At 57.0% G+C, this 22,686-nt stretch overlaps 2 protein-coding genes across 5 annotated transcripts; one reads left to right on the forward strand and one right to left on the reverse strand.

Moving 5' to 3' along the window:
- On the forward strand, window positions 1-9,155 carry Klc3 (kinesin light chain 3). Of its 3 annotated transcripts, none has more exons than XM_063252886.1 (13): window positions 1-111; window positions 4,301-4,566; window positions 5,150-5,380; window positions 5,626-5,689; window positions 6,236-6,455; window positions 6,917-7,004; window positions 7,077-7,178; window positions 7,585-7,758; window positions 8,239-8,329; window positions 8,409-8,449; window positions 8,538-8,644; window positions 8,791-8,854; window positions 8,945-9,155. In XM_063252886.1, exons 2-13 carry the CDS (start codon window positions 4,309-4,311, stop codon window positions 9,014-9,016), a joined length of 1,512 nt encoding a protein of 503 aa, XP_063108956.1. In that variant the 5' UTR covers window positions 1-111; window positions 4,301-4,308; the 3' UTR covers window positions 9,017-9,155. The 3 variants fall into 3 exon arrangements, with proteins under 3 accessions (XP_063108956.1, XP_063108955.1, XP_003464722.2); XM_003464674.4 differs by lacking the exon at window positions 1-111 and adding an exon at window positions 3,684-4,092; XM_063252885.1 differs by lacking the exons at window positions 1-111; window positions 8,538-8,644 and adding an exon at window positions 3,681-4,092.
- Window positions 7,898-22,686, reverse strand: Ercc2 (ERCC excision repair 2, TFIIH core complex helicase subunit). Of its 2 annotated transcripts, none has more exons than XM_013146902.2 (24): window positions 22,539-22,686; window positions 22,164-22,263; window positions 20,502-20,579; window positions 20,364-20,426; window positions 20,081-20,194; window positions 17,483-17,599; window positions 17,273-17,389; window positions 17,005-17,128; window positions 16,821-16,917; window positions 16,593-16,726; window positions 16,350-16,518; window positions 15,132-15,250; window positions 13,439-13,508; window positions 13,281-13,350; window positions 13,080-13,181; window positions 12,172-12,235; window positions 11,670-11,791; window positions 10,544-10,636; window positions 10,395-10,467; window positions 10,240-10,310; window positions 10,004-10,147; window positions 9,754-9,897; window positions 9,396-9,515; window positions 7,898-8,779 (listed from the first exon to the last, which is right to left on the reverse strand). In XM_013146902.2, exons 1-23 carry the CDS (start codon window positions 22,541-22,543, stop codon window positions 9,423-9,425), a joined length of 2,283 nt encoding a protein of 760 aa, XP_013002356.1. In that variant the 5' UTR covers window positions 22,544-22,686; the 3' UTR covers window positions 7,898-8,779; window positions 9,396-9,422. The 2 variants fall into 2 exon arrangements, with proteins under 2 accessions (XP_013002356.1, XP_003464723.1); XM_003464675.4 differs by having other exon boundaries at window positions 7,898-8,784.

Consider the following 22,686-nt stretch of genomic DNA (forward strand, 5'->3'; position numbering starts at 1 on the left):
GAGGAGCAGCCAGGGCACAGACGCGGCGCGGCGGGGCGTGACGGGGCCGGCGGGGCCAGCGGGACGCGGTGCGCCGGCCGGGCCGAGCCGTGCGGGACCATCCGCAGCCAGGTGGGCGCTGCGGGAAGGGGCGCGAGGTCCTGGGGAGCCGCGGGGCGGTGGGGGTTGCAGCCCGGGCTCGGGCTGGGGCACCGACTGGGCTTGTTGCACCCGAGAGGAATCCTCACGCGGGGCGATGGGGTCAGGCCTTGGGGCGCAGGACGCCCCACGTCCCACTCTAGGAAACCCCAGGGTCTGGACAGCTGCTGTCCGCGGCCCTCCCAGAGCGCAGGTAAACAGGAGCGGGGTGGGGGAAGAGGTGCCCTGGAGGGTTGGCAAACGTCTGCCAGGCTGGGAGGCGGGGTGTGCGCTGCTGGCTGGCTGGGGTGAGGTGGCCTCGTTTGGGGGGGACCTGATGGAAACCTGCCAGGGATTGTGGAAGATGGTGTTTGAAATTCTGGGGTGTGTGCAGGACAGGGAGAGGGTGTCAGACTGTGACACTGTCGGTGTGACAGGGAGCTGGGCGCAGGTGTGACCTGTGAGAAGGAGCCGGGACAGAATGTCATGGGTGACCTGCTGCGTGTCTGTAGTGGACCTGTGTAGGTGCACCCATGCCTGTGTGCTGGGAGCTGGACTGTTTATAGGACTTTGTGTATGTGACACAGAGATCATGTGACCTTGGTCAGCTTTGGGCTTGAGGCTCAAGTGTACGTGTGGCTGTGTGGGTGACTAGTGGTAGCACTGCCCAAAGATTAGGTGTGTGCTGGAAAGTCTTTCTGCCAGGAGCATGGCACGTACTGGAGGGCTGTAGGGTGGCACTAGGTGGGTCAGCGATAAGTGCCTACAACGGACTTTCTGGTTGAGTATCACTGTGATGCTGCATGAGCCACCAGGGCTATCTAGAAGCTGGGCTGTGCCATGGGCCCATGTGTGGAAATGGGCTGGGTGACAGAGGTGTGGAGGTGTGCATGAGACTGTGGGGTGGTGAGATCTGGGTGACTGCTTTGGGAATGTGCAGTGGTGACTTGGTGTGGGGCTAAGTGTGGAAGATGGAGCCAGGTGTGGTGTCGCCCACCTGTAATCTGAGCATTAAGGAGGATGTCGAGTAAGAGGCCAGCATGGAGGCATGGAGGGGCTGGGGATTTAGCTCAGCGGCATAAGCGCCTGCAGGCAGTCATGAGTTGGGTCCCTGGTACCAAAAAAGACAAAAAAAAAAAAAAAAAAGAGGCCAGCATGGGCTTTATAGCAAAGTTGCATCTTTAAGGGGGGGGGGGGAGACACACAACTGAGTGATGCAGGGCTGGGGTTGTCCATGTGGATCCCAGGTGTCAACTATGGCTGACATTGTGTGTGACATGGTGGTGGTTGGGGGGGAGGTTGTTCCATGGCAACACTGGGCGATAGTGTTTGTAGTGCCAGGATGGCTCTTGATGACTGTCATTTATGCAGCTCGAGTGAGGTGCGACACAAACTTCTACAGAAAGGGCCCAGATCCATACAGTAGCTGCTTTCCAGCGATTCTGCTTAGACTTCTGGCTTGATGGTGTGGGAGCGAAGTGGATTCACTAGAAAGTGAATTTTGGTCTTTTCCTGGGCCACCAATATGTGTCACAGTCATTTCTCCTGATGCCAGGCAGTGGCCATGACACAGCTCCCATCCAGCCCGGGATCAGGAGGGGAAGCAACGAATACGATGCATTTTCAGGCTCGGATATTTTCAGTTCCTGTTGGGCTGTGGGGACAGGACTCTTCACAGTTGAAGAGCGTGTGTACACACATGTGTGTACCTGTGCACAGGGGAGCCATTTGTGGCCACTGATATCCAAGGTGTGGACACAGCTCCTGTGAAGCTGCCTGAGAAGCAGCTGGGTAGAGACAAGGACACCCACACATACCCACCAACAGTGTAAGGAGTCTAAGTTCCACCCACCTGCACGTGTGTGTCTGTGTGTGCACAGAGTAGGTGTGTGCATCCCTGCTGGCCAGGCCTGGGTGGAAATGATGGGTGTTAAAGAAAGCTGGAGCCTTCACAGGAAACCCTCGGTGTTTTGGAGGGGCTCAGGCTGCTTGGGGGTTGGCTGTTTCAGGGGTTCTTGTGAGTGAGTGAGTGTAGGGGAGAGAGTGGGGGATACCAGGGAGATGGTCCAGCCATGATGGGATTCAGTTATATTTTAGGAGGTAAGGGCTATGGGGGAGGTAAGTTTCTGTGTTGGCTTTTCTATCTTGTCTGTTTGTGTGTGGCAGAGTCTCACTACATAGTTCAGGCTGGCCTTGAACCCACGATGTAGCCCAGGCTGATTTAGAACTAGCAGAAATCGTCCTGCCTCAGCTTCCCAAATTCTAGGGTTACAGAATGTTCTATACCTGTCTGGCTTTTATTGCCAAGAGAATATATTTGTGTATTAGGCTGTATTTCCAAGAGAGAAGTGTACAGCTCTTTTCTGTTATTATTTCTGACAGGAAAATATCTGTGTATTCCTGGGCTGCTGTGTGGCATTAGATTGTATTTCTGGAAGGAAAATGTGGAAGTATATTAAGTTTATGTTGAACTGTTGTTGTTTTGAAGTATCAGGGATTGAACCCAGGGCCTGGTACATGCTAGTTGATCACTTTTCCCCAGAGCTACATCTCCAGTCCCTTTATTTTTTGTTTTGAGGATGAAGGTCTCCATAATTTGCCTGAGCTGGGTTCAAACTTGTAATCTTCTGCTTCAGCCCTCCAAGTAACTGATATTATAGGCAAATGCCACTATATCCAACATTAAGCTGTATTTTTTGCTCGTTTATTTTTTTGTTTTTTGAGACAGGGTTTCATTATGTAGTCCAAGTTGGCCTTGAACTCAGTATGTGTTCCAGGCTGGCAATGAACTCATGACAATTCTCCTGCCTCAGTTTCCCAAGTGCTGGGATTACAGGTGTGCACCACCACACCTGGCTAAGAGCAGTATTTTTGTTGTGTTGTTGTTGTTGTTTTGTATAGAGACAGGGTCTCGCTACATAGTTCAGATTGGCTTTGAACTTACTATGTAGCCCCTAAGGGCCTTGAACTCATAAGTTATTCCTGGCTCAGCCTCCTGAGTACTGGGATTTCAGGTATGTGCCACCACACTTGGTTTAAGTGCGATTGTTTTTGTTTTGTTTTGTTTTAAGAGCTGTATTTTTAAGAGAAGAAAGTATGGGTGTATTTCTAAGACAAAATGTGTATTATGTTGATTTCTTTTTCTTTTTCTTTTTTTTTTTTTTTTTTTTTTTTTTGGTACTGGGAATCGAACTCAGGACCTCACACATGCCAGGCAGGGGCCATGCTGTTGATTTATATCCCCAGCCTATGTTGAATTTCTAATGAGGGAAAGATGTGTGTGTAAGAGGTGCATTTCTGAGAGAGGTGCATTTTATGTTATGTCACTGAGGGTGTGTGGGTGTGTCTCTGAGGAGCCTAGGCGCCATGGAGGACCTCAAAGGCACCCTAGCTACGCATCTGACCAGGTCACCCACGCACAGCTACGCAAATCTCCCCCCCCCCCCCGCCGCCAGACCTCCACCCAATAGAAGGCTTCAGACCTTCAACTGTGCCGTGGGTGGGCCACGCCTGCCACACGTGTGCCCCAACAGGCTTTGGGCCAGGGGAGCAACCTGTGGTGGAGGGTGGAGCCCCTGTGCCCTCAGGGTCTGTCAGGCCCACAGCACGGGGAGCCTCCTCCTATCCCCCAACCTAGAGCCTCTCCGGCTTCCGAAGCCCAGCCCCTGGCCCTCCCCTAGTCCCCACCCTCAGTGGCCGGACTGGTTCCCAACAAAAGCACCCTAGGAATGAGCTCACGGGGAGGGAGGCGGCCGCCTCCACTCGCCCCGCCCCGCACGCCCAGCGGAGGAAGCGCTGCCCGCCCTCCCCTCCCACCGGACGGGGCGTCTGGGGACCTGGGGGTGGGGAGGGCCGCCTGGGTGAGGCGAGGCTGGTGGGGGCACCTGGAACCCGCTGCGTGCCCTCTTGGTTCACCCCACATAGAAGGATTTTGGAGTTGTGGTCAGGACAGCGCTGTTCCCAGAACCAACTCAGGTAGACTGGGATGTTCCCGGATGAGCGCTGGCGGGTCCAGGTGTGGGGCCAGGCAGCTGGCCGAGATGGACAGGGCGTGGTGGCAGGGGCGCGGCCTGGATGGGTGATAGGTGGGAAGCTGGAAGAGGGTCAGTTAGGGGTCCGCAGCTGGGAATGGGCTGGCCTCGTCCTGGCAATGACTCCTCCATCCCTGTGTCCCCCTCTCCAGGAGTAGCCATGTCGGTGCAGGTGGCAGCCCCCGGGGGCGCTGGGCTGGGCCCTGAGCGCCTGAACCCGGAGGAGCTGGTGCGGCAGACGCGCCAGGTAGTGCAGGGGCTGGAGGCGCTGCGGACGGAACACCGTACCCTGGCCGGGCACCTAGGCGAGGCGCTGGCCAGACAGGGCCCGGTGGCCAGCTCGGAGCTGCTGGAAGAGAAGCAGCAGGTGGTGAGCCACTCACTGGAGGCCATCGAGCTCGGGCTGGGTGAGGCCCAGGTATGAGTAGCCAGGTGGGGGAGCCCAGGTCTGGGGAAGGGAGTTGAGTCGTGGGAAGAGGGCAGCAAGCCTGGGCAGGAGGGGGTCTGGAAACAGAGGCCTAGAATGAGACTTCAGGCCAGAGATGGGGTCTCCAGGCAGCATTCTGGGGTGACTTTGTATGCGGTACTGAGGCTTGAACCCAACAGTGCTCTACTGCCAAGCTGTGTTCCCAGCCCTTGTTATATTTTTTCTCTTGAGATAGGGTCTCACCACATAACACAGGCAGGACTTGTACTGGCACCTCCTGCCTCAGCCTCCCAAAGTGCTGGGATTATGGGTGTGCACCACCATCCCCAGCTAGGTGCTTTTGTGTGTCCTAGGCATCCCCAAACCAGATGTACTCCTCACAGAATTGAGTGTCCTGGGTGGAACAGGAGTGACACCAGAGGGGTCCAGGGCCCCTAGGCATCCCTGGAGCCACACAGCAGTCTCTGCAGAATCTGGGGGTCCTGGATAGACGGGGTGCTATGGCCTGATGGGGGGCCTAGGCTAGGCCACGGCTGACTGGCTGGATTGGAACTGGTGGCTCCCCACACCCAAGGTGCTGCTGGCCCTGTCAGCACATGTGGGCGCACTGGAGGCCGAGAAGCAGCGGCTACGGGCCCAGGCCCGGAGGCTGGCGCAGGAGAACACATGGCTGCGAGAGGAGCTGCAGGAGACGAGGCAGCGGCTGTGGGCCAGTGAGGCAGCTGTGGCCCAGCTGGAGGAGGAGAAGAGCCACCTCCAGTTCCTGGGGCAGCTGCGGCAATACGACCCACCTGAGGAGAGCCAGGTGCTTCGGTGGAGTGGGGCAGGGCCCCTCAGACCCTTCTTAGCACCCTCCATCCCTAACCCTCCAGAGTCCCGACCCTCAGCCACTACAGGAGCTCAAATTGCCAGGCCCATCAGAACTCCAAAGGAACCCCTAAGCCTCTGAAACCAGAGCCTCCAGATCAGCAGCTCCCTGAAAGGGCTGGTCAGGTCCCCATCTCTGAGACAAGCCCCAGGCTCACAGCCCCCCATTCCTCTCCTCTACAGCGGCCAGAGTCGCCCCCTCGCAGAGACAGTCTGGCCTCCCTGTTCCCCAGCGAGGAGGAGAAAGGTGGGTATGCAGTGGTGCAGGACAGCAGACTGAGGCTGGCCCCCAACATCTCTGGGCCTTAGATGGGAGGAGGTCAGAAGGACCAAGCAGGTGGCTGGTGGCACCGAGGGAAGAGAGCAGGCAGGGAGGCGGTGGGCCCTATGACCTTGACCCTGCGAGCCAGGTGCCTCCTAATTCACTTCCCACCCGGCAGGTGGCCAGGGGTTTCTGTCCCTCTGCCAGGACACCTCCCACCAGCCAAGTACATGCCTGTGATTCCCATCTCATAAGTCAGAGCAGGAGCTGGGGCATGGTGGTCTTCACTTGTAATCCCAGCACTCTGGGAGGCTGAGGCAGGAAGATGGCAAACTTGAACCCAGCCTGGGCAACTCAGTGAGACCCATCACAAAAATATTGGGGGGGGGGGTAGTGCTGGGGACATAGCTCAGTGCAAGGTCCTATATTCAATGCTTAGAACAGAAAGCAAAGTCAATTCAGGCCCCCCAGTCCCAGCAAAGCTGCTATAGTGGACAGAAGCCAGCAGTGACCCAGTGCCACTTCCGCCAGGTCCCGAGGCAGCAGGGGTGGCGGCAGCACAACAGGGTGGCTACGAGATCCCTGCCCGACTTCGGACCCTGCACAACCTCGTGATCCAGTACGCGGCCCAGAGCCGCTACGAGGTTGCTGTGCCTCTGTGCCGCCAGGCCTTGGAAGATCTGGAACGCAGCTCAGGCCACTGTCACCCTGACGTGGCCACCATGCTCAACATCCTGGCCCTGGTATACCGGTGAGGACTGTACTTGGCTGGACAATGGACTGATGCTAATGACACTTGGGGGACCCTGATGTCCCCTCTTTCATTACAAAGCACCTGGGGTGGCCGTGGGATGGAGGATGGAATGGTAACAGGAAAGTGGGGGAGAGAGGGCTGGAGATCTAGGGGAGTGGCTGAGCCTGAGGCAGAAAATACTCAGAGCCAGGCATGGTGCAACCCCAGGCTGCAGCAGAAGGGGCACAAGTTCGGGTCCAGCCTGGGGGACTTAGCGAGACCCTGTCTCAAATAAGAGAGCTGGGATGTAGCTCACTGCAAAGACCCTGGGCTTAATCCCCAGTACGGCAGAACAAACTAGAGTGGGGTTCCCAACAGAGGTTTGTCCAAGTCTTGAGAGCTTTAAACTGGGCACCTAAGGCTGCCCAGCTTAGCCTGTGACCCCAGTATGGCCCACCCCCTCCACCCATGCCCTGCAGGGACCAGAACAAGTATAAGGAAGCCACTGACCTCCTCCACGATGCCCTGCAGATCCGGGAACAGACCCTGGGCCCGGAGCATCCTGCGGTAAGTGGGATTGTGGGAACAGGGCGGCCCACTCCTGCCCACCTCTAACCCCTGCTGGCCCCTCACCCACAGGTGGCTGCCACCCTCAACAACCTGGCGGTCCTCTACGGGAAGCGTGGGCGGTACCGGGAGGCGGAGCCCCTGTGCCAACGCGCCCTGGAGATCCGGGAGAAGGTGTGGCCCTTGTGCCCTACAGACCCTGGTCCACACAGGACCCTTGTCTTTGTCCTGGTCCCCCACACGGACCCTGGTGGTGCGTCTGGTCGTGAGCCCCCAGCTGCATGACCTGACACCCTTGAGCTTCTGAATTCCATGTGGTCTGATTCAGGCTGACCTTTCTTCCCCTCGTGTGCCTCAGCCCGACCAGCCCTGCCTTTCCAACTCCATGTGACCATTACGACCCCTACCTGATCTGTCCTTCTGACACAGTAACCCTAGGGTTTCTGGACCATGTGACCTCTGATCTCTGCACCCCCACCCCATGTTACTCTCCACATTGATGTGCCAACCCCAAACTCATGACCCCCACCATGGCACCAACAACATGTGGCCCAGTGACCCCTTATGACCCCAATCCCAGGTCCTGGGCGCCGACCACCCGGATGTAGCCAAGCAGCTCAACAACCTGGCCCTGCTCTGCCAGAACCAGGGCAAGTTTGAGGATGTGGAGCGGTACTTCGCAAGGGCCCTGAGCATTTATGAGGCCGTGGGGGGGCCCCACGACCCCAATGTGGCCAAGACCAAAAGCAACCTGGTAAGGCCCACAGGGTGCAAGTGGCTGACGGTTCCTGCCCCTGGGTATCCTGTGGAATGGGACAAGCACTGGGAGGGCAAGTCACCTGGGAGCTGTCCCAGCAGGGCACTGAGGACAGAGCACCAGGTGCAGAGCAAGCTAGCAAGGTGGCCAGGACAGTGCGGCCCAGATCTTTATTAGTTCACAATGGGTAGTCCCATCCTTAGCCCTTCACCCTCTGAGGTGGAGCTATGGTCACGACCAGCTGGCACAGGAGGAGACTGAGGCACTGAGGTGTGTCACTGGCCAATGGAGAAGAGCGACAGGAATCCACCTGCCCTGGTCCCTCAGGCACAGAGTCCAGCAAGGCTCCAGCCCACACGGGTGGGGTGTCTGCTGTAGGGGGTTAGGGAGCCTGGCTTCCCCCTGAGGAGGAGGTACTTGCTGGGCAGGGGTCCTGAGAGTCCTGAGAGGCCACAGTGCCCACCCTGCCCTCCATAGGCCTCTGCCTACCTGAAGCAGAACAAGTACCAGCAGGCCGAGGAGCTGTACAAGGAGATCCTCCGCCCTGAGGACCTGCGCGCCCCACTGGGTGAGCCACACCCTTCTTGCCGCCGCCCAAGGGGTTTCTGGGCCTTGTCCCCACCTCACATCGCCTTATGTTCCCTCAGGAGCTCCCAGCCCAGGCACAGCTAGTGATGGGAAACAGCAGGTGAGGAAGGGCTCAGCTTGGGCTCCGGGGTGGAAACTGATCGTGCCTAGGTGGTGGAACCGACCAGTGCCCCCCACACCATCCGCAGGCCCTGCCTCGGAGCAGCTCCTTCTCCAAGCTTCGGGAATCCATCCGGCGGGGCAGTGAGAAGCTGGTCTCCCGGCTCCGGGGCGAGGGCGCTTCAGGGGTGGCGGGGTGAGTGCTGCCTGAGGCCCAGAGAGCCCTGATATAGGCACAGTCTGCAGCACGTCCTGCTAAGGGGGCTCTTGTGTCCTCTCTGCAAGGGCGGGGCCCCACATTCCTGGGGCTCACATGTCTCTTCTTTGGCCCCTGCGCTGCAGGATGAAGAGAGCCATGTCACTCAACATGCTGAACATGGACGGGCGGGCTGCTGCAGGGACTCAGGTGAGGGGACATGTGGCCAGGCTGGGGTGGCACAGGCACAGGCCCAGCAGAGCTCTGCCTGCCCCTGCTCATCTCTGTGCTTGTCCCCAGCTACCCAGTCGACCCCTGGGTAAGGCCCCTCGGACCTTCAGCGCCAGCACCCAAGACCTGAGCCCCTGCTAAGGTGGATGGGACCAAGTCACTGCACTGCACTGCAGCTTCAGGAGTGGGTGGCATCCATCTTGTGCACACCATGGGCCCCTACAGTAGGCTTCCACCTGTCTACCCTTCCTGTGATTAAATTCTGTAGATGTGGCAATGAGGAATGTCCACCTGAGGGTTTCTGCCAGGACCGCCAAGCCCCAGTCAGGGGACCTCTGAGCCAGACAAGGCCTGGGAGACAAAAGGCCGGGCGTGGTGGGCACACTTGTAATCCTAGGCCTTGGAAGGCTGAGGCAGGAGGACTGCCTAGAATTCAGCCTAGGCCACATAGTGAGTTCAAGGTCAGTTTGGGCTACACAGTGAAACCCTGTCTCAAAAAAAAAAGTAGACTCAGAGTCACCTGGACGCCTCCGTGCTGCGCCTGCCCTCACAGCTGCTGAGCGATCTGCTCTATCCTCCGCAGCATCTCCTCTGACTCCAGCTGCTCCAGGCTAAGCAGGGACAGGCCCAGCTGGTCCTCCTGCAGAGGACAGGGAGGGAGGTGTCAGTGGGGACTCAGACAGCGGCTCCACAGCAGCCATCGGGCACCCACAATCTAAGACCTCAGGGCTAGGAGGAGCCAGGAAATGGGAATTTGGAAATGTGGTTAAAACCAGTATGCATCCTTGAAGCAGAAGAGAGCAAGGGACGGGGCAGCTCCCCAGCCTTCCCCACTCTTGGCTGGCGGGGCTGTGGCAAGGGGGTGGTGGCAGGCTCACCTGGTGGAAGGGCTGTGCCATCTGCCTCAGGAAGTACTTGGCCACCTGGACTCCCTCATCAACCGTGAGGTTGAGGTTGGCGTCGGTGAGGTGCTCCTGGATCCAGCGCGGCAGCTTCCCCCGTTTGTCTGCCCGGGCAAAGCGCTTGTGGCGAAAGGGAGACGGTGACAGGCTGTGGGCTAGGGAGCCCAGCTGTCCCTGCCCTCGAGCTGCCGGTCTTGGGAAGGTGGCTCAGGGCTCAGGCTCCTACCTTGTCGGCAAAGACCATGAGGCCGTAGTCTGTCTTGCCCCGGATGGCTCGGCCCACACACTGGGCCGCATGGCGCATGGCGTCGAAGGTGAGGAAGTCGTTCTCTCGGATCTGGAACTGGTCCCGCAGGTACTCCAGTCGCGCCTGCGGGTCGGGGCGAGGACTGGTGGGAAGCTGTCCTGCCCTCCCATGCCACCCTTACTTCCCGTTGTGGCTGTGTCTGGCCCAACACGCACCTTGAGGATGCGGCTCTGGGTGTAGACGTAGGGGACGCCAAACATGATGACAGCCCGCCCGTAGTGGTGCACTGCAGCAGAGGGCAGGGTTAGGGGCGAACGTGGTCCCTGCTGCTGTGCTGCAGGACCCCAGGGCAGAGGCCAGGCCCACTCACCAAAGTCGATGCCCTCGGACACCTTGCCACGGGCCACAGACAGCAGGATGGCCCCACGGCCATTCTCGCAGGCCTGGAGTGGGGAACAAAGTGCAGGCCATGTCGCCCTGCTCCGCCTCAGCATCTTGCATCCCCACCCCCATACCCACCTCCTGGTACTTCTCCAGGGCGACGCTGGTCTCAGCCCCATCCTGGGTCTCAATGAACAGCAGCTTGTTCCTCTGGATGTTTTCCAGGATACCCTGGGGAGGGACAGGACAGGGCGAGGCTGACAGGGCTCGGGAATAGCCGCCCTGACCAAGCCTGCCCTGCCACCCGCTCCGTATGAGGGCCGCCTCTCAGCCAGGGCCTGCCCAACTGAGTCACAGGGAAGGAAGGGATGGTGGCCCCAGTCACCAGGTCAGTGGGGCGGGCATATGGCCCAGGACAACCGGGCCTGGGGTTGTGGCTGACTGGGCCAGACAGTGCCTAAGAGAGGCTGCCGAGCTCACACCCAGCCCTGCAGCCATAGGGGCCAACTGGGGACCCCATGTGCATTCAGCAGCCAAGAGCCCTCTTAGTAAATGGCATGGAAGCAAGTGGGGCTACAAATGGAAAATGATGACCTCACCCCACTTTGCACCTTCCCAAGATGAGAGACAGGCCAGCAAGGGCCTCAGACTGCTGGGAGGAAACTCAGGGTTTTTTTCTTTTTTTTGGTTTGGTACCAGGGATTGAACTCACGACCTTGTTCTTGCTAAGCAGGCACTTGTACCCCTGAGCTAAACCCCAGGCTCCTAAAGTTGGGGTCTTAAGTGGGACACAAATGGCTCTTGGGCCCAGATGACCACGAGGAACCTCTTTCTCACTGTACAGAAAGAGCCCGTGTTTGGGGTGGGAGGGGCGCAATTCCCAGTCAGCCCCGAGGTCCCTGACGCCGGACCAGCCTGGTTCACCGGGCAGCCATGCAGGGCTTTGCCCTGCTGGAGGCTGGCACAGGAGCCAGAGATGGAGTCTCCAGCTGGGGTGACCCTGGCTGCGGAACACGTTCCCTAACAGCAGTGTGTCACACAAGCGGCACGTGCTGGGGCACAGGCACAGGGAACCCCAAAAGGACCACGGAATGGGGGTGCAGTTGCCTCTGTCAGAGCTCCAAATTTGGCGGGGCAGGGATGGAGGTGACTGCCACTAACTCCATGAATGGCTCACGTGTCCCAGACGCTGTCCCATCACGACATGCATCCACCACTGAGAAGACAAGCAGAGAAGACACCAGGGCCAGGGGAGGCTGCGCACCTGCTCGTACCAGGAGGCCACGGTGCTCTCCATGTACTGGTAGCTGGTGAAGAAGGCCACAATGCCGTCGGGGACCACGGCCGACATCTCCAGCAGGAGGTTCCCGTAGTTTCGGATCACCGCTGTGGGGTGGGGGTGGGGGGTTGGAACCTCTCCTGCCCGGGGCTTCCCCCCACTTCCTGACTTGAAATTGGGGTTCCCGCCACTCCACTGAGGCTGTGCAGAGAGCAGCTCCCACATACCCCACCCTCCTCCCAGGCCTCTGAAGATAGCAGTGGCTAAGTGACTTGTCACAGCCAATGACCTTGGGGGTGAGTACCCTTAATAGCCAGGCCACAATCCGCTGCAGTCACGTGAGGCCTGTCACTGTTCCCAGGCGCCCCACGACACACAGGCACCCAGAGCAAGGGAAAACTCTGTTAGGACCATTGGTGGCAGCATGACCCTGCCAATCTGACACCTCTCCTCTGGGGACCCACAAACGGCACCCCAGGCTTTGTACCAATATCTTCCCGGGTCTCGAATTTGGAGCTGATGGCCACCTGGTCATTCCCGCGGCCGATGATCTGGAGTGAGCAAAAGACCAGGATGAATAAAGCAGTAGCCTAGGCGCTGCCAACCTGCGCTCTGGCCACAAAGCGTCAGCGTCACTAGTGAGCCCTCAGCCACCTCTCACCTGCAGCATGTGCACAAATGACCAGGCTCAGAGTAGGTGGGTTACCTGCCCAAGGTCACACAGCAAATCAGCACCAGAGAGAATGGAACTTGAGCCTGGCCTTGGTCCTCACCCGCAGCCACGCTCCGGTCAACCAGGTCTCAGGCCAGCCAGTTCCTGAACACTGTCACCACCAGTCCACAGGTCCGGACAGCAATTCCAAAAAGCAGGAGCTCAGAAAACTTTTTCTTCTAAGCATGGCACAAAGCCAGTAAAAAAAAGCCTGCCCTAAGAGTGTAGCGGCCTGGCTCACCCCTCTGTGTGACCCTTCCAAAGTGCTGGTGACTTAGCCCTCCTCAGAGCCCTTTGAAACGTGGCCAGGCATAGTGTAATCCCAGCACTATTCCTAGCACTTAGGAGGCTAAGGCAGGAAAATCATTTTGTTGGAGGTCAGCCTGGGGTACATAGACAGTTCAAGATCAGTCTGTGCACTGAGATCCTGTCTCAAAAAACAAAACAAAAACCCCTTTGAAGAGGACTGTGGCCAGAGGGCTGCCCGGACCCCGCTGGGGTTGGGGGGCATACTGCTCAGCAGGCTCCTCTTTCTTTGCCAGGCCTGGGCAATGTGAGCATTTCACACCTTTATCTCTAAATCCTCTCCCAGGCCCCAGAGACCAGGTGACATTCCCACCTCACAGAGGAGCCCCCTTGGGCCCAGGAAGCCGAAGGCAGCCCCTCACCATCCTCCCACTCACCATGGGGCAGAGGCAGACCCGGGCCAACGTCATGGTGAAGGTTGCCATGGTGACGGGGTGGAAGTCCAAGATCTTGGGGTAGATGTCCAGCGGGGATAGTGTCTACAGTGGGGACAGCAGAGGGTTCTCAGCATCACTAGGCAGGGAGCAGGACCCCCATGGTGAAGGGTTGGGGACTTGGGGGAGAGGAAGGGTCCTCACCCCAGAGGTGATGATGACAGACTGGAAGCGCTCGAACACAGGTTTAATGGCCAGCGAGGCATCCATGCAGCTGCAGTAGCAGACACAGCATTGAGGCCCAAGCCAGGAGGCCAGAATGCCCCCAGGGCCACTCCCGCCCCCTCAGGCCGGGGTCCCACCTGAAGTGCAGGACAGGGTTGGCAATAGTCGGGGTCCTGTCGTCGAAGGGCTCAATGATGATGGTGAACCCTATGGGGCAGGAGAGGGCATCACTGTGACCACAACCACACCCAGCCCTCGTCCCGGTGAATACACAGGACTGAGCCCTGCCGCTCCAGCCTCCAACCCAGCCCTCGTCTTGAACGCACCCATCCCTGCCTGGTCTGCTCTGCAGCGCTCACCTCTGTGCACAGGTGCATGGGCAGCCAGGGCTCAGCTCCCATGCTCTGCCAGCATTCAGGGGGCATCCAGAGGACCCCAGGACCCCCACCACCCCAGTAACCAGGAGTACTGTGGCTGCGCTTGGAAAGCCACCTTAAGTCCATGGCTCCCCCTGCCCCAACTGGCTCTGTTCCTGAACAGCAGCCACAGAGACCCATGGGGTCCCCTCAGATCCTGCCTTTTCCTGTCCAGGGTTCCAGAATTGGCCTCCAGGTCCAGGATCCAGGGCCCAGCAGAGCACCCTCATCTCCACCTCGCTCCCCGCTGACCCTGTGCACAGCCTGGGGAGCGTCCCAGGGCAATCTGTTTGTTCAAAGGGACTTTGTTCAAACAGCCTCCTCCGGGCAGCCCAGGCCAGCCTGTGATTTTCTGTAACTGGTACCCGTATTTGTTTGAGTCCTTGTTACTGGTTCTCCCGCCTAGAACTTAACTTGCAAGAGGCTACAGGTGAGGGTGTTGGGTTTTGGGGATATTTTTGCAGCACTGGGCCTGCTGTGTCTGCTCAATGTTCAGCTGTACTTAATAAAATCAAGTCATCTGTCCGGGGCCTGTGCTGAGGACACAGTGTTGCTGGGCTGGCTATGGGGTAGGGAGGCCATCCATCCCCATCCAGCCGAGCTGGACAGAGCAGCCCGTGGGTCAGGGAGGAGGCCTCTCTGCTGAGCTGAGAAGGGAGGATGAGAGGACACAGCAGGGGATGACCAAGGTGGGAAGCCTGTTGCAGACAGGAAATGGGGAGGGAGAGTGACAAGGGAAGAGGAGGCAGCCACCAGAAAGGAGCACTGCGGATGGCCCAGGTGTGCGCGTGTGTGCACTTGTGTGCCTGAGCACACCTGTGTGACACAGCCTCCGTCCTCCCACCCACCTGACCTGGTTTCCTGGCTAGACCAGTAATCCGCAGGGATCAGACTGAGCTCCGTCAGCTTAACACTGAGGAGGGTACAGAGCCCTGACCACAGCTGCCCCCACTGCAGGCCAGAGCACCCTCTTCTGCTCCTCACCCCCAGGTCTCTTTCTTCTCCAAACAATCCCTTCCACTGGGCCCGTGGTCCCTTACCCTGCTCAGGTCCCTGCCTCCACCCGACTGCTACCTCCAGTCCCTAACATAGAATGCTTCTGACATACAAATCTGACCTGGGACTGCCCATGGCTCCCCAGCACCCTCGGGTGCAGGGTGGGCCAGGCCTGTGGCACCTTTCTACCCTGTCTCACACTGGGACCCACCTCACACTTCACTCTGCGGACCGAAGGAGCCTCTGGGAATACAAATTTGGGCACAAGGGTCACTCCCTCAAAGACATAAAATAGGACCAAACCTCAAGCCCATCCTACAGGGCCCCGCATGCCCAAGCCCCTGCTGTCAATGCTCTGGACACGGCCAGGGCCCCAGCTGCTGCCAGGGGTCGGCAGGGCAGGAGGTGGCAGGCTCACCCTTGGCATAGGTGCTGACGAGGGTGGCGAAGTTAGCGAGGAGGGTGAGTGGCGAGAAGTCGGCAAGGTCTGCGATCTCCAAGGTATGCAGGAGGGAGCGGAGGCGCTCAGCACAGAATCTGAGGTGGGGAGTGGCAAGACAGGGTGTAGAGGCGGCAGGATGGGGCCCTCACCCTCAGAGCACACGTCCATGGCCATGTCTCTCCTGTCATGGGGAGCTCTGTGAGACCAGTGATGGGGTGGCTCTTCCAGAAACTTCTGTGTCCCCACACTGTACAACTGCACACCACAGAACCCAGTACATGGTGGCACATACAGAGCAAGGATTCTACACCGGTCACGTGGTCACCTGTCACAAGTGCACAGGGTCTCACCCCAATAAGACACACGACCACTCCCAGAACCCCACGGTCACATTAGTCCTGCATGGCTTCCGGGCCACACGCTCACACCCAGAGCCTCCATGCTCCGTACTCTGAGAGGGACACAAACACACGCCCCCACACAGGAGCCATCCTCTCTGTCCCCAGGTTGGCTCAGGTGCCTCGGTCTCCCCCGGCTCTGCCCGCTGTCTGCCATCTCTATGTGGGGACAAAGCCATCTGCTCTGCTAGGCTGTGAGCCACATGCAGGCAGCCCTGGGCTGTCTGGGTCACTGCTGTGTCCCCAGAACATTGCAGGTGCTTGGACAACGTGTCATGAGTGTTTGAGGTCCTCTCTGCCCTCAAGTCTCCTACTGGGGTTGGGGACAGGCAAAGCCAGGTCATTCCACCGAGGGACAAGGCACTCAGGACCTCAGAGGCTGGCTCTGCTGGTTTCAGTCCCAAGTTCCCTGTCAGGGATGTGTGATGGTGGGATGTTCCTGCTAAGAACCCAGTCCCCTCATCCACAACCTGGGTCACCAAGCTGTCTGCCTTGCTGCCTTCTCATAAGCACCACAGGAAGCCGTGGGGTGAAGACGATGCGTCCCCACCCATGTGCAGGCAAGGTAGCGGAGGGAGAAGACCAAACCCCTGAAGCAGCAAAGCGCAGGTACAGAACCTGCCCCCTCCACCATAGTGGGGGTGCTGTGCTGGGGCCTGGTGGGGACGTCGGCGCTGGCCGGAGACCAATGCCAGGGTCCAGATGGCCTGAGGGCCCTGCTCGTGGCTTCTGTCAGGGCCTCCGCCCACAGGCCTGCCCAAGAGGACCAGCCAGGGCCCAATACAGGCCATCGCACCTGAGGGGCTTACGCTGGATGCACACGCGCTGGGCCAGGCTGCTGAGGAAGGCGGGGGGACTCTCCTGCACCACGTGCTGCACGCGCAGCCGCCACTTGACAAACTCCAGCAGCCGCCGCAGGAAGCCCAGGAAGTGCTCGGCCGTGCGGATGGAGCCAGGGACCGCCTCTGTGGGGAGACGGGGTCATCAGGCATCGGGGGAATGGGAGCAGGAGGTGCCGGGCAGTGGAGGTGGCGCTCACCCTGCAGCACCTCATCGGGCAGCACGGGGTTGGCCAGGTGGGCATCTGTCTCCCGGGCTACGCTGGCCTCCCGCAGCCCTTCTACCAGCCGCCGGTACTCATCCCGCAGCCGCTGCTCATCTGTCTCCTTGATCCTGCAGGGACATGAGTGTGGCTGGGATAGGCTGGTGACCTTGGAAAGGACACAGGGAGCAGCAGCAGAGTCCCAGGTGTCCCCCTGTGCCATACCTGAGCACCGTCTTCTGCAGGGTGTCCAGGTTGGCCTGGCATCGGTCGAGGGTGCGGCGAGTGAGGTTGACGCTCATGGAGTCGATGCAGACATTGTCTGGGGAAGGGAGGAAGCCGGGCTCAGGCAGGAGGGTGGGGAAGGGGCTAGGGTTATGTCACCGGTGCACCCTGGCTCCCTCCTTACCGATGTTGTGGGCCTCATCAAAGACCACGACGGCCTTGCGGGCCAGCTCCTTGGACACTAGGTCAGCAATCTTGGGGTCCAGGAGGTAGTGGTAGCTGTATACCACCACATTGGCGTGCAGGATCTGGAGGGTGGGAGGGCAGGTTGCCTTGGTCCGTCTGCCAGTGCCCACTTGGGTCCTGCCACTCTCCACTGCACAGAAGTAACACAAGGAAAGACAGGCACAGAGAGGCCCACACAGGCAAGGGACAAAAGCGGAGCCCCTTACCGAGTAGCGGGCCAGGAAGTATGGGCACCAACCCTGACGCTGCCCCAGAGCCTTCAGGTCATCAAGGTTATAGATGCCAGCAGGGAGGGGAACCTGGCGCCCATGGGCATCAAACTCCTGGGCAAGGCGAGAGGGTGGCAGAGATCAGGGAGGCTGGCTGGCCCCGTGCCTGGATCCCCAGCCCAGTCTGGCCCCTGACACCCCTGACACCTCATAGAAGCGGCAGTGGGGCATGCTGGTATCCTGCTGATACTGCGCGCGCACGTAGGAGGCTGTGAGGCTGTGGCATTTCCCGTCCACATCCTTCCCAAAGCGCAGAGGTGTCACCTGGGGGCACAGGGTCATCTTAGTGTGGAGACAGACTGCAATCCCAATTGTTCCTCCAAGCTGGGGACTCTATGCCTCACAGCTGGCTCGATGTGAAGCCAAATGGGTATTTAGTTTTGGTTTGGTTTTTTGTACCAGGAATCAAACTCAGGTCCTTGTGCTTTCCAGGCAGGAACATAGCCAGCTGGAATTTCTGGACAACAGAAGTTGTCCCATTATCAGTTAAGATACCCGGGTACTGAGAGACCTGAATGGAAGCAGCAAGACTCCACGCCTGGCAGGCTCAGTGTCCCATACCCAAAAAGCCTAACACCAGAAGTGTTTTGGATTTCAGATAGTTTCAGGTTCTAGAGTATTTGCATGCACATAATAAGATATCCTGGGGCTGGGGATATAGCTCAGTGACATAGTGCCTGCCTGGCAAGGTCCTTAGTTCAGTTTCCAATACCAAAAAAAAAAAAAAAAAATGCCCTGAGGCTGGAACCCAAGTCTAGACATAAAATTCATTTATGTTTCCCATTTACCATGTAGACCTAGCCTGAATATACACAGTATTTTGAGTGTGCCTGCATTTTGACTTTGTCACATGAGGTCAGAAGTGTGCTCCCCTTGTGGTGTCATGTTAGCCTTCAAAATATCAGATCCTAAATGGGCATGGTGGCACATATCTGTAATCCCAGAATTTAGAAGCTGTGCAAAAGCATCCCCCCAAGTTTGAAGCCAGCCTGGGTTACACAGTGAGTTGGAGGACAGCCTGAACTATACAGCAAGACCCTGTCTCAAAAAAACAAAATAAAGATTGAGATCTTGGAGAATTTTAGATTAGGAATTGTTTTTGAATGCTCAACCTGTATTTTTAAGACAGAAACTCTCAGGTCGGGGTACATCTTCGAGGCAGGCCACTTGCAAGGCACACAGAGGCCTGGGCCCACACCCAGCACTAAAAATAGTTTTAAAATTAATGCTCAAGGGACTGGGGTTTAGCTCAGTGGCATAAGCGCCTGCCTGGCAAACATGAAGTCATGAGTTCAATCCCTGGCACCAAAAATAAAAAAGGTAATGCTTGAAGAAACAGTCAAGTGGAAGTTGAGAATACTTCTTCCTGACGTGCCCAAACACATGGAGGTGCCCAAACACATGGAGCCTTGCTTGGCAAGGTCTAAGAGACAGACAGGCTTCCACCGTGCAGACTGAGAACAGTGCCCTTGACCTGCTCTGGACCCTCCTCCATGGCGCCATGTCATCACAGCCCAGGGCTGCCTTTCCATAGAGCAAAGCCTCTTCCTTCACTAAAGGGCAGCCGGGGGGGGGGGGGAGCCTGGAGATTTAGCTCAGCGGCATAAGCACCTGCCCTGCAAGCAGGCAGTCGTGAGTTCAATCCCTGGTACCGATAAAAACGAAAAAGAAAAAAAAAAAAAAAAGGGCAGCCTGGGGGCTGCAGACCCTCTACTCTGCCTTCTCCGGTTCATCAACCTTGGACATCTTTTCTTTTTATTATCAGCATCATCTGCATTATTTCTCAATGTTCTTATAAATAATGCAATGCACTAAGTATATTAGGAAATGTCAGCCACTTAGAACAGCACTTAGCTGGGCATGGTGGCGCACACCTGTAATCCCAGCACTTGGAAGGCTGAGGCAGGACTGCTGTGAATTTGAGAACAGCCTGGGCTACATAGTGAGACCTTGTCTCAAAAAAACAAAACAAAACAAAACAAAAAAAACGTACCTGGCACACAGTAAACACATTGGTTTGTAATGTAATTCAATAACTGTAATACTCTAGATCATATGTTATTATGGACAGAAATACATTAATTTTGTTTAAGACAAGGTCTCATTGTATAATTCAGGCTGCCCTTGAGCTCCTAAACTCCTGCCTCAGCCTCTCAGATGCTGGGATTAAGGACAAGTGCACTGTGCCTCGCTTCCTGGCTTCATGATAATTTCTAACATATTTAGCTCTTCATACATGCTAAGGCATTCAATTGCATCCCCTCAATCAGTCTCAACTTTATGAGGCAGAGCCTTAATTGTCCCCGACCTGCTTTTTTTTTTTTTTTTTTTTTTTTTTTTGGTACTTGGAATTGAACTTAGGACCTTGCACTTGCCAGGCAGGCACTGTGTTGTTGAGCTATATTCCTAGCCCCTAACTGTTCCCATTTTACAGAAGGGAAGACTAAAGCCCAGATAGCAGAAATCACATGTCCAAAAGTACACAGCTGATAAGTCTGAGTCAGGAAACCCGGCCTCAGGCCTCAGGCACTGCCTTTCAACCTCTCTCAGGCAGAGTAGGAGGGATCCCCGATGAAGGTGCACTCAGCAGGCCTTGAAGGATGAGTCAGAAATGACAGCGGAAAGGTAATTCGTGCATGACCACCCCCATCCCCAGGGGGCAAGGTCTGGGAATCTGGGATGTGTGACTGGGTGGAAGTTTTATCCACCCCAAGCCTAGGTCCAGGGGCGGGAGAGGGCGCTCACCTCGGGATGAATACACAGGTTCTTGCGGGAACTCAAAGCCAGCCCCAAAAATGACAGCTTCTCCCCCTCCTGCTTCTCGTAGAAGCTGAGCAACTTGCGCAGCTCTTCGATCACCTGCTCAAGTAGTGGTGAGAGGGACATGGCCTCAGTGGAAGCACAGATGCTTCGAGCCAGGCCACACCTCTTCTTTAAGGCCCCGACCCCTGAGGCCAGTAAGGGCTGCCACCAGGGACCAACACAAGAAGGGAGTGGACAGGGGATGGAGCATGGGATCCCAACTCACCTTCTCAATCTCAGGCACAGTCCTCGAGCAGTAGATGAGTTTGGTCACCTCCAGTGGATATGCCTGCCAGGGACAAGTGGCTCAGTCTCCATCAAGCTCCTTGCCATTTTCCCCTCCGTGGACACAGGGGTCACTCACCCGCTGGTAGGCCATGATCAGGGCTAGCAGAGACACTGTCTTCCCAGTACCTGAGGGCATCTCCAGGACTCCATGACCCTGTGTGTTGAAGCAAGAGGGACATGACCTAGGCTCTCAGAACCTCAGGGTCACAAACTCTGAGGACCGTTTCCCACACACCACCACCCAGGGACAGCAAGACAAAGGGGCAATTAAAAATCTGCACTCCAGTGGCATTGGGTTTGAATTCCATTTCTGCCACCGGGTCTTAAGCAAGTATCTTTAACTTGCTGGCCCACAGTATCCTCATCTCTAAAACAGCCCAAATAAGAAGTCCTTATTCATATGATGACTGGGAGGATGAACGTGAAATTGTGGGTACAATGTATGATATGATACCTGACAGGGAATCCTTTAACTTAGCAAAAATTCCCATAGTGCTGGGTGCAGTGGTATGGGTCAGTAATCCCAGCACTCCAGCCCTGCCTGAGCTGTTTAGCAGCTTAGTGAGACCCTGTCTCACAACTTTATTTATTTATATCTTTTTGAGACAGGGTTTTACAATACAGTTCAGACTGGCTTTGGGCTCACTCTGTAGCCCAGGCTGGTCTAGAACTTGCAAATAGTTTTCCTGCCTCAGCCTCTCAAGTGCTGGAATTACAGGAGTGCACCACCATGCCCAAATTTTAAAAAAGGGGTAGACATATAGCTCAGAGTGAAGGCTCTGGGTCTAATCCCCAGTACTGAAAAACAAACTTCCACAGAATTTATCCTGGGGGCTGTTTATATCAGTGTCTTTTAACCTCAGCTCTGCTGACATTTAGGGACAGAAAACACTTGGTCTAACTGTGGACCGTAGGATAATAGCTTCCACAGCCTGTGCCTACCTACCAACTGCCAGAAGCTCTGCCCCTACACTAGTGTGACAAGCATATCCCTGGCCACTGGCAAACATCCTTGGCCATCAAAATCACTCCTAGGTGAGAACTGCTGATTTCCTGTATGAACATGACCCTCAGAAGCTATCAAGTAAGTAGGCACTTGTCACTGTTCCCCAGTTTTCCTTTCTCTTATGTTCTTTAAAATGGTGCTAGGGATGGAACTTAGGGTCTGCTCCCATATGCTAGGGAGCGCAGAGTCATTACTATCAGCACTTTACAGGTTAAACGTTAGGAGATTTGCCTAAGGGTGCACAGCTAGGAATCTGGGGCTCCAGAATTCCAAGCCATGCAGGAGGCTTTAGAGCCCTTCTATTCCTAAGTGCTGGGAGACTGGATCTTGGAAAAACGTTAGCTACTGCTATTATTAGCCACTACTTTGGATAACGGTTGATTTTGGAGTCCTGGATTTCCAAGGCAGGATCAGTGTCCTTTCCCTTCTTTTTGTTTTTCCCTCAAACCCTCAAGGGTTTGAATCTAGAGCTCCAGTGACAGCTTTTTTTTTCTCCCTCCTGTTTTACTTTGCAACCAAATCTCGCTAAATCGCTAAATTGCCCAGGCTGATCTTGAACCTAGCGATCCTGCTTCCTCGTGTCTCCAACACTGTTATGATTACAGGTATGTGACACCCATACTCATCTCCAGGGCCTCAGACTTTTAAAACCCAGACGTGCCGCAGCCTCAGCTTTAGACCCACATGAGGAGGTGCCACCTGTCAGGCGGGTACTGCGGCCCGGGCCCCCACCTTGGCGTCCAGCGTGCGCTTGAGCTCAAGCATATAGGAGAACTGCTCCGGGTAGATGTAGTCGTACGGGAAGTAGACCAGCAGCCCGTCCACGTTGAGCCTGGCACGGTGTGCGAGTCAGTCCCGTCCCCTCTGCCCCTCTCAGCCTCCACAACCCTCCGCCCTCAGCCCCAAGTCCTCAAACTCCCCAAGGAGCCACTTCGGGTCCCCTCAGCGTCTCCCACTTCCGTCTGGGGCCGCCTCTCTGATCCCGGCAGCATGTTTACCCTACCCCTTCAGCCTCCCCTTGCTCCCCCGGCGTCCCGGGCACGCCCGCCCGTCCCCCCATCTTCCAGCCCCCTGCCGCCTTCCGGGCTTCCCCAGCCCCCTGCTCACTTCATGGCGGCCGCCGGCAGCGGCGTGCGGATCCCACAACTAGCTTTTCATGAATATTTAGTAAGGGGTAGGAATGTGGGCGTTCTCGAGGAGCTGCTCCACCTTCCCCATGATGCTATTGGCTGATGCTGTCCGTCACTCTGCCGGG

This window comes from Cavia porcellus, unplaced genomic scaffold (genome assembly GCF_034190915.1).
Source record: "Cavia porcellus strain 051 isolate PalLab524CR breed Dunkin Hartley unplaced genomic scaffold, mCavPor4.1 scaffold_7, whole genome shotgun sequence".
Taxonomy (NCBI): domain Eukaryota; kingdom Metazoa; phylum Chordata; class Mammalia; order Rodentia; family Caviidae; genus Cavia; species Cavia porcellus.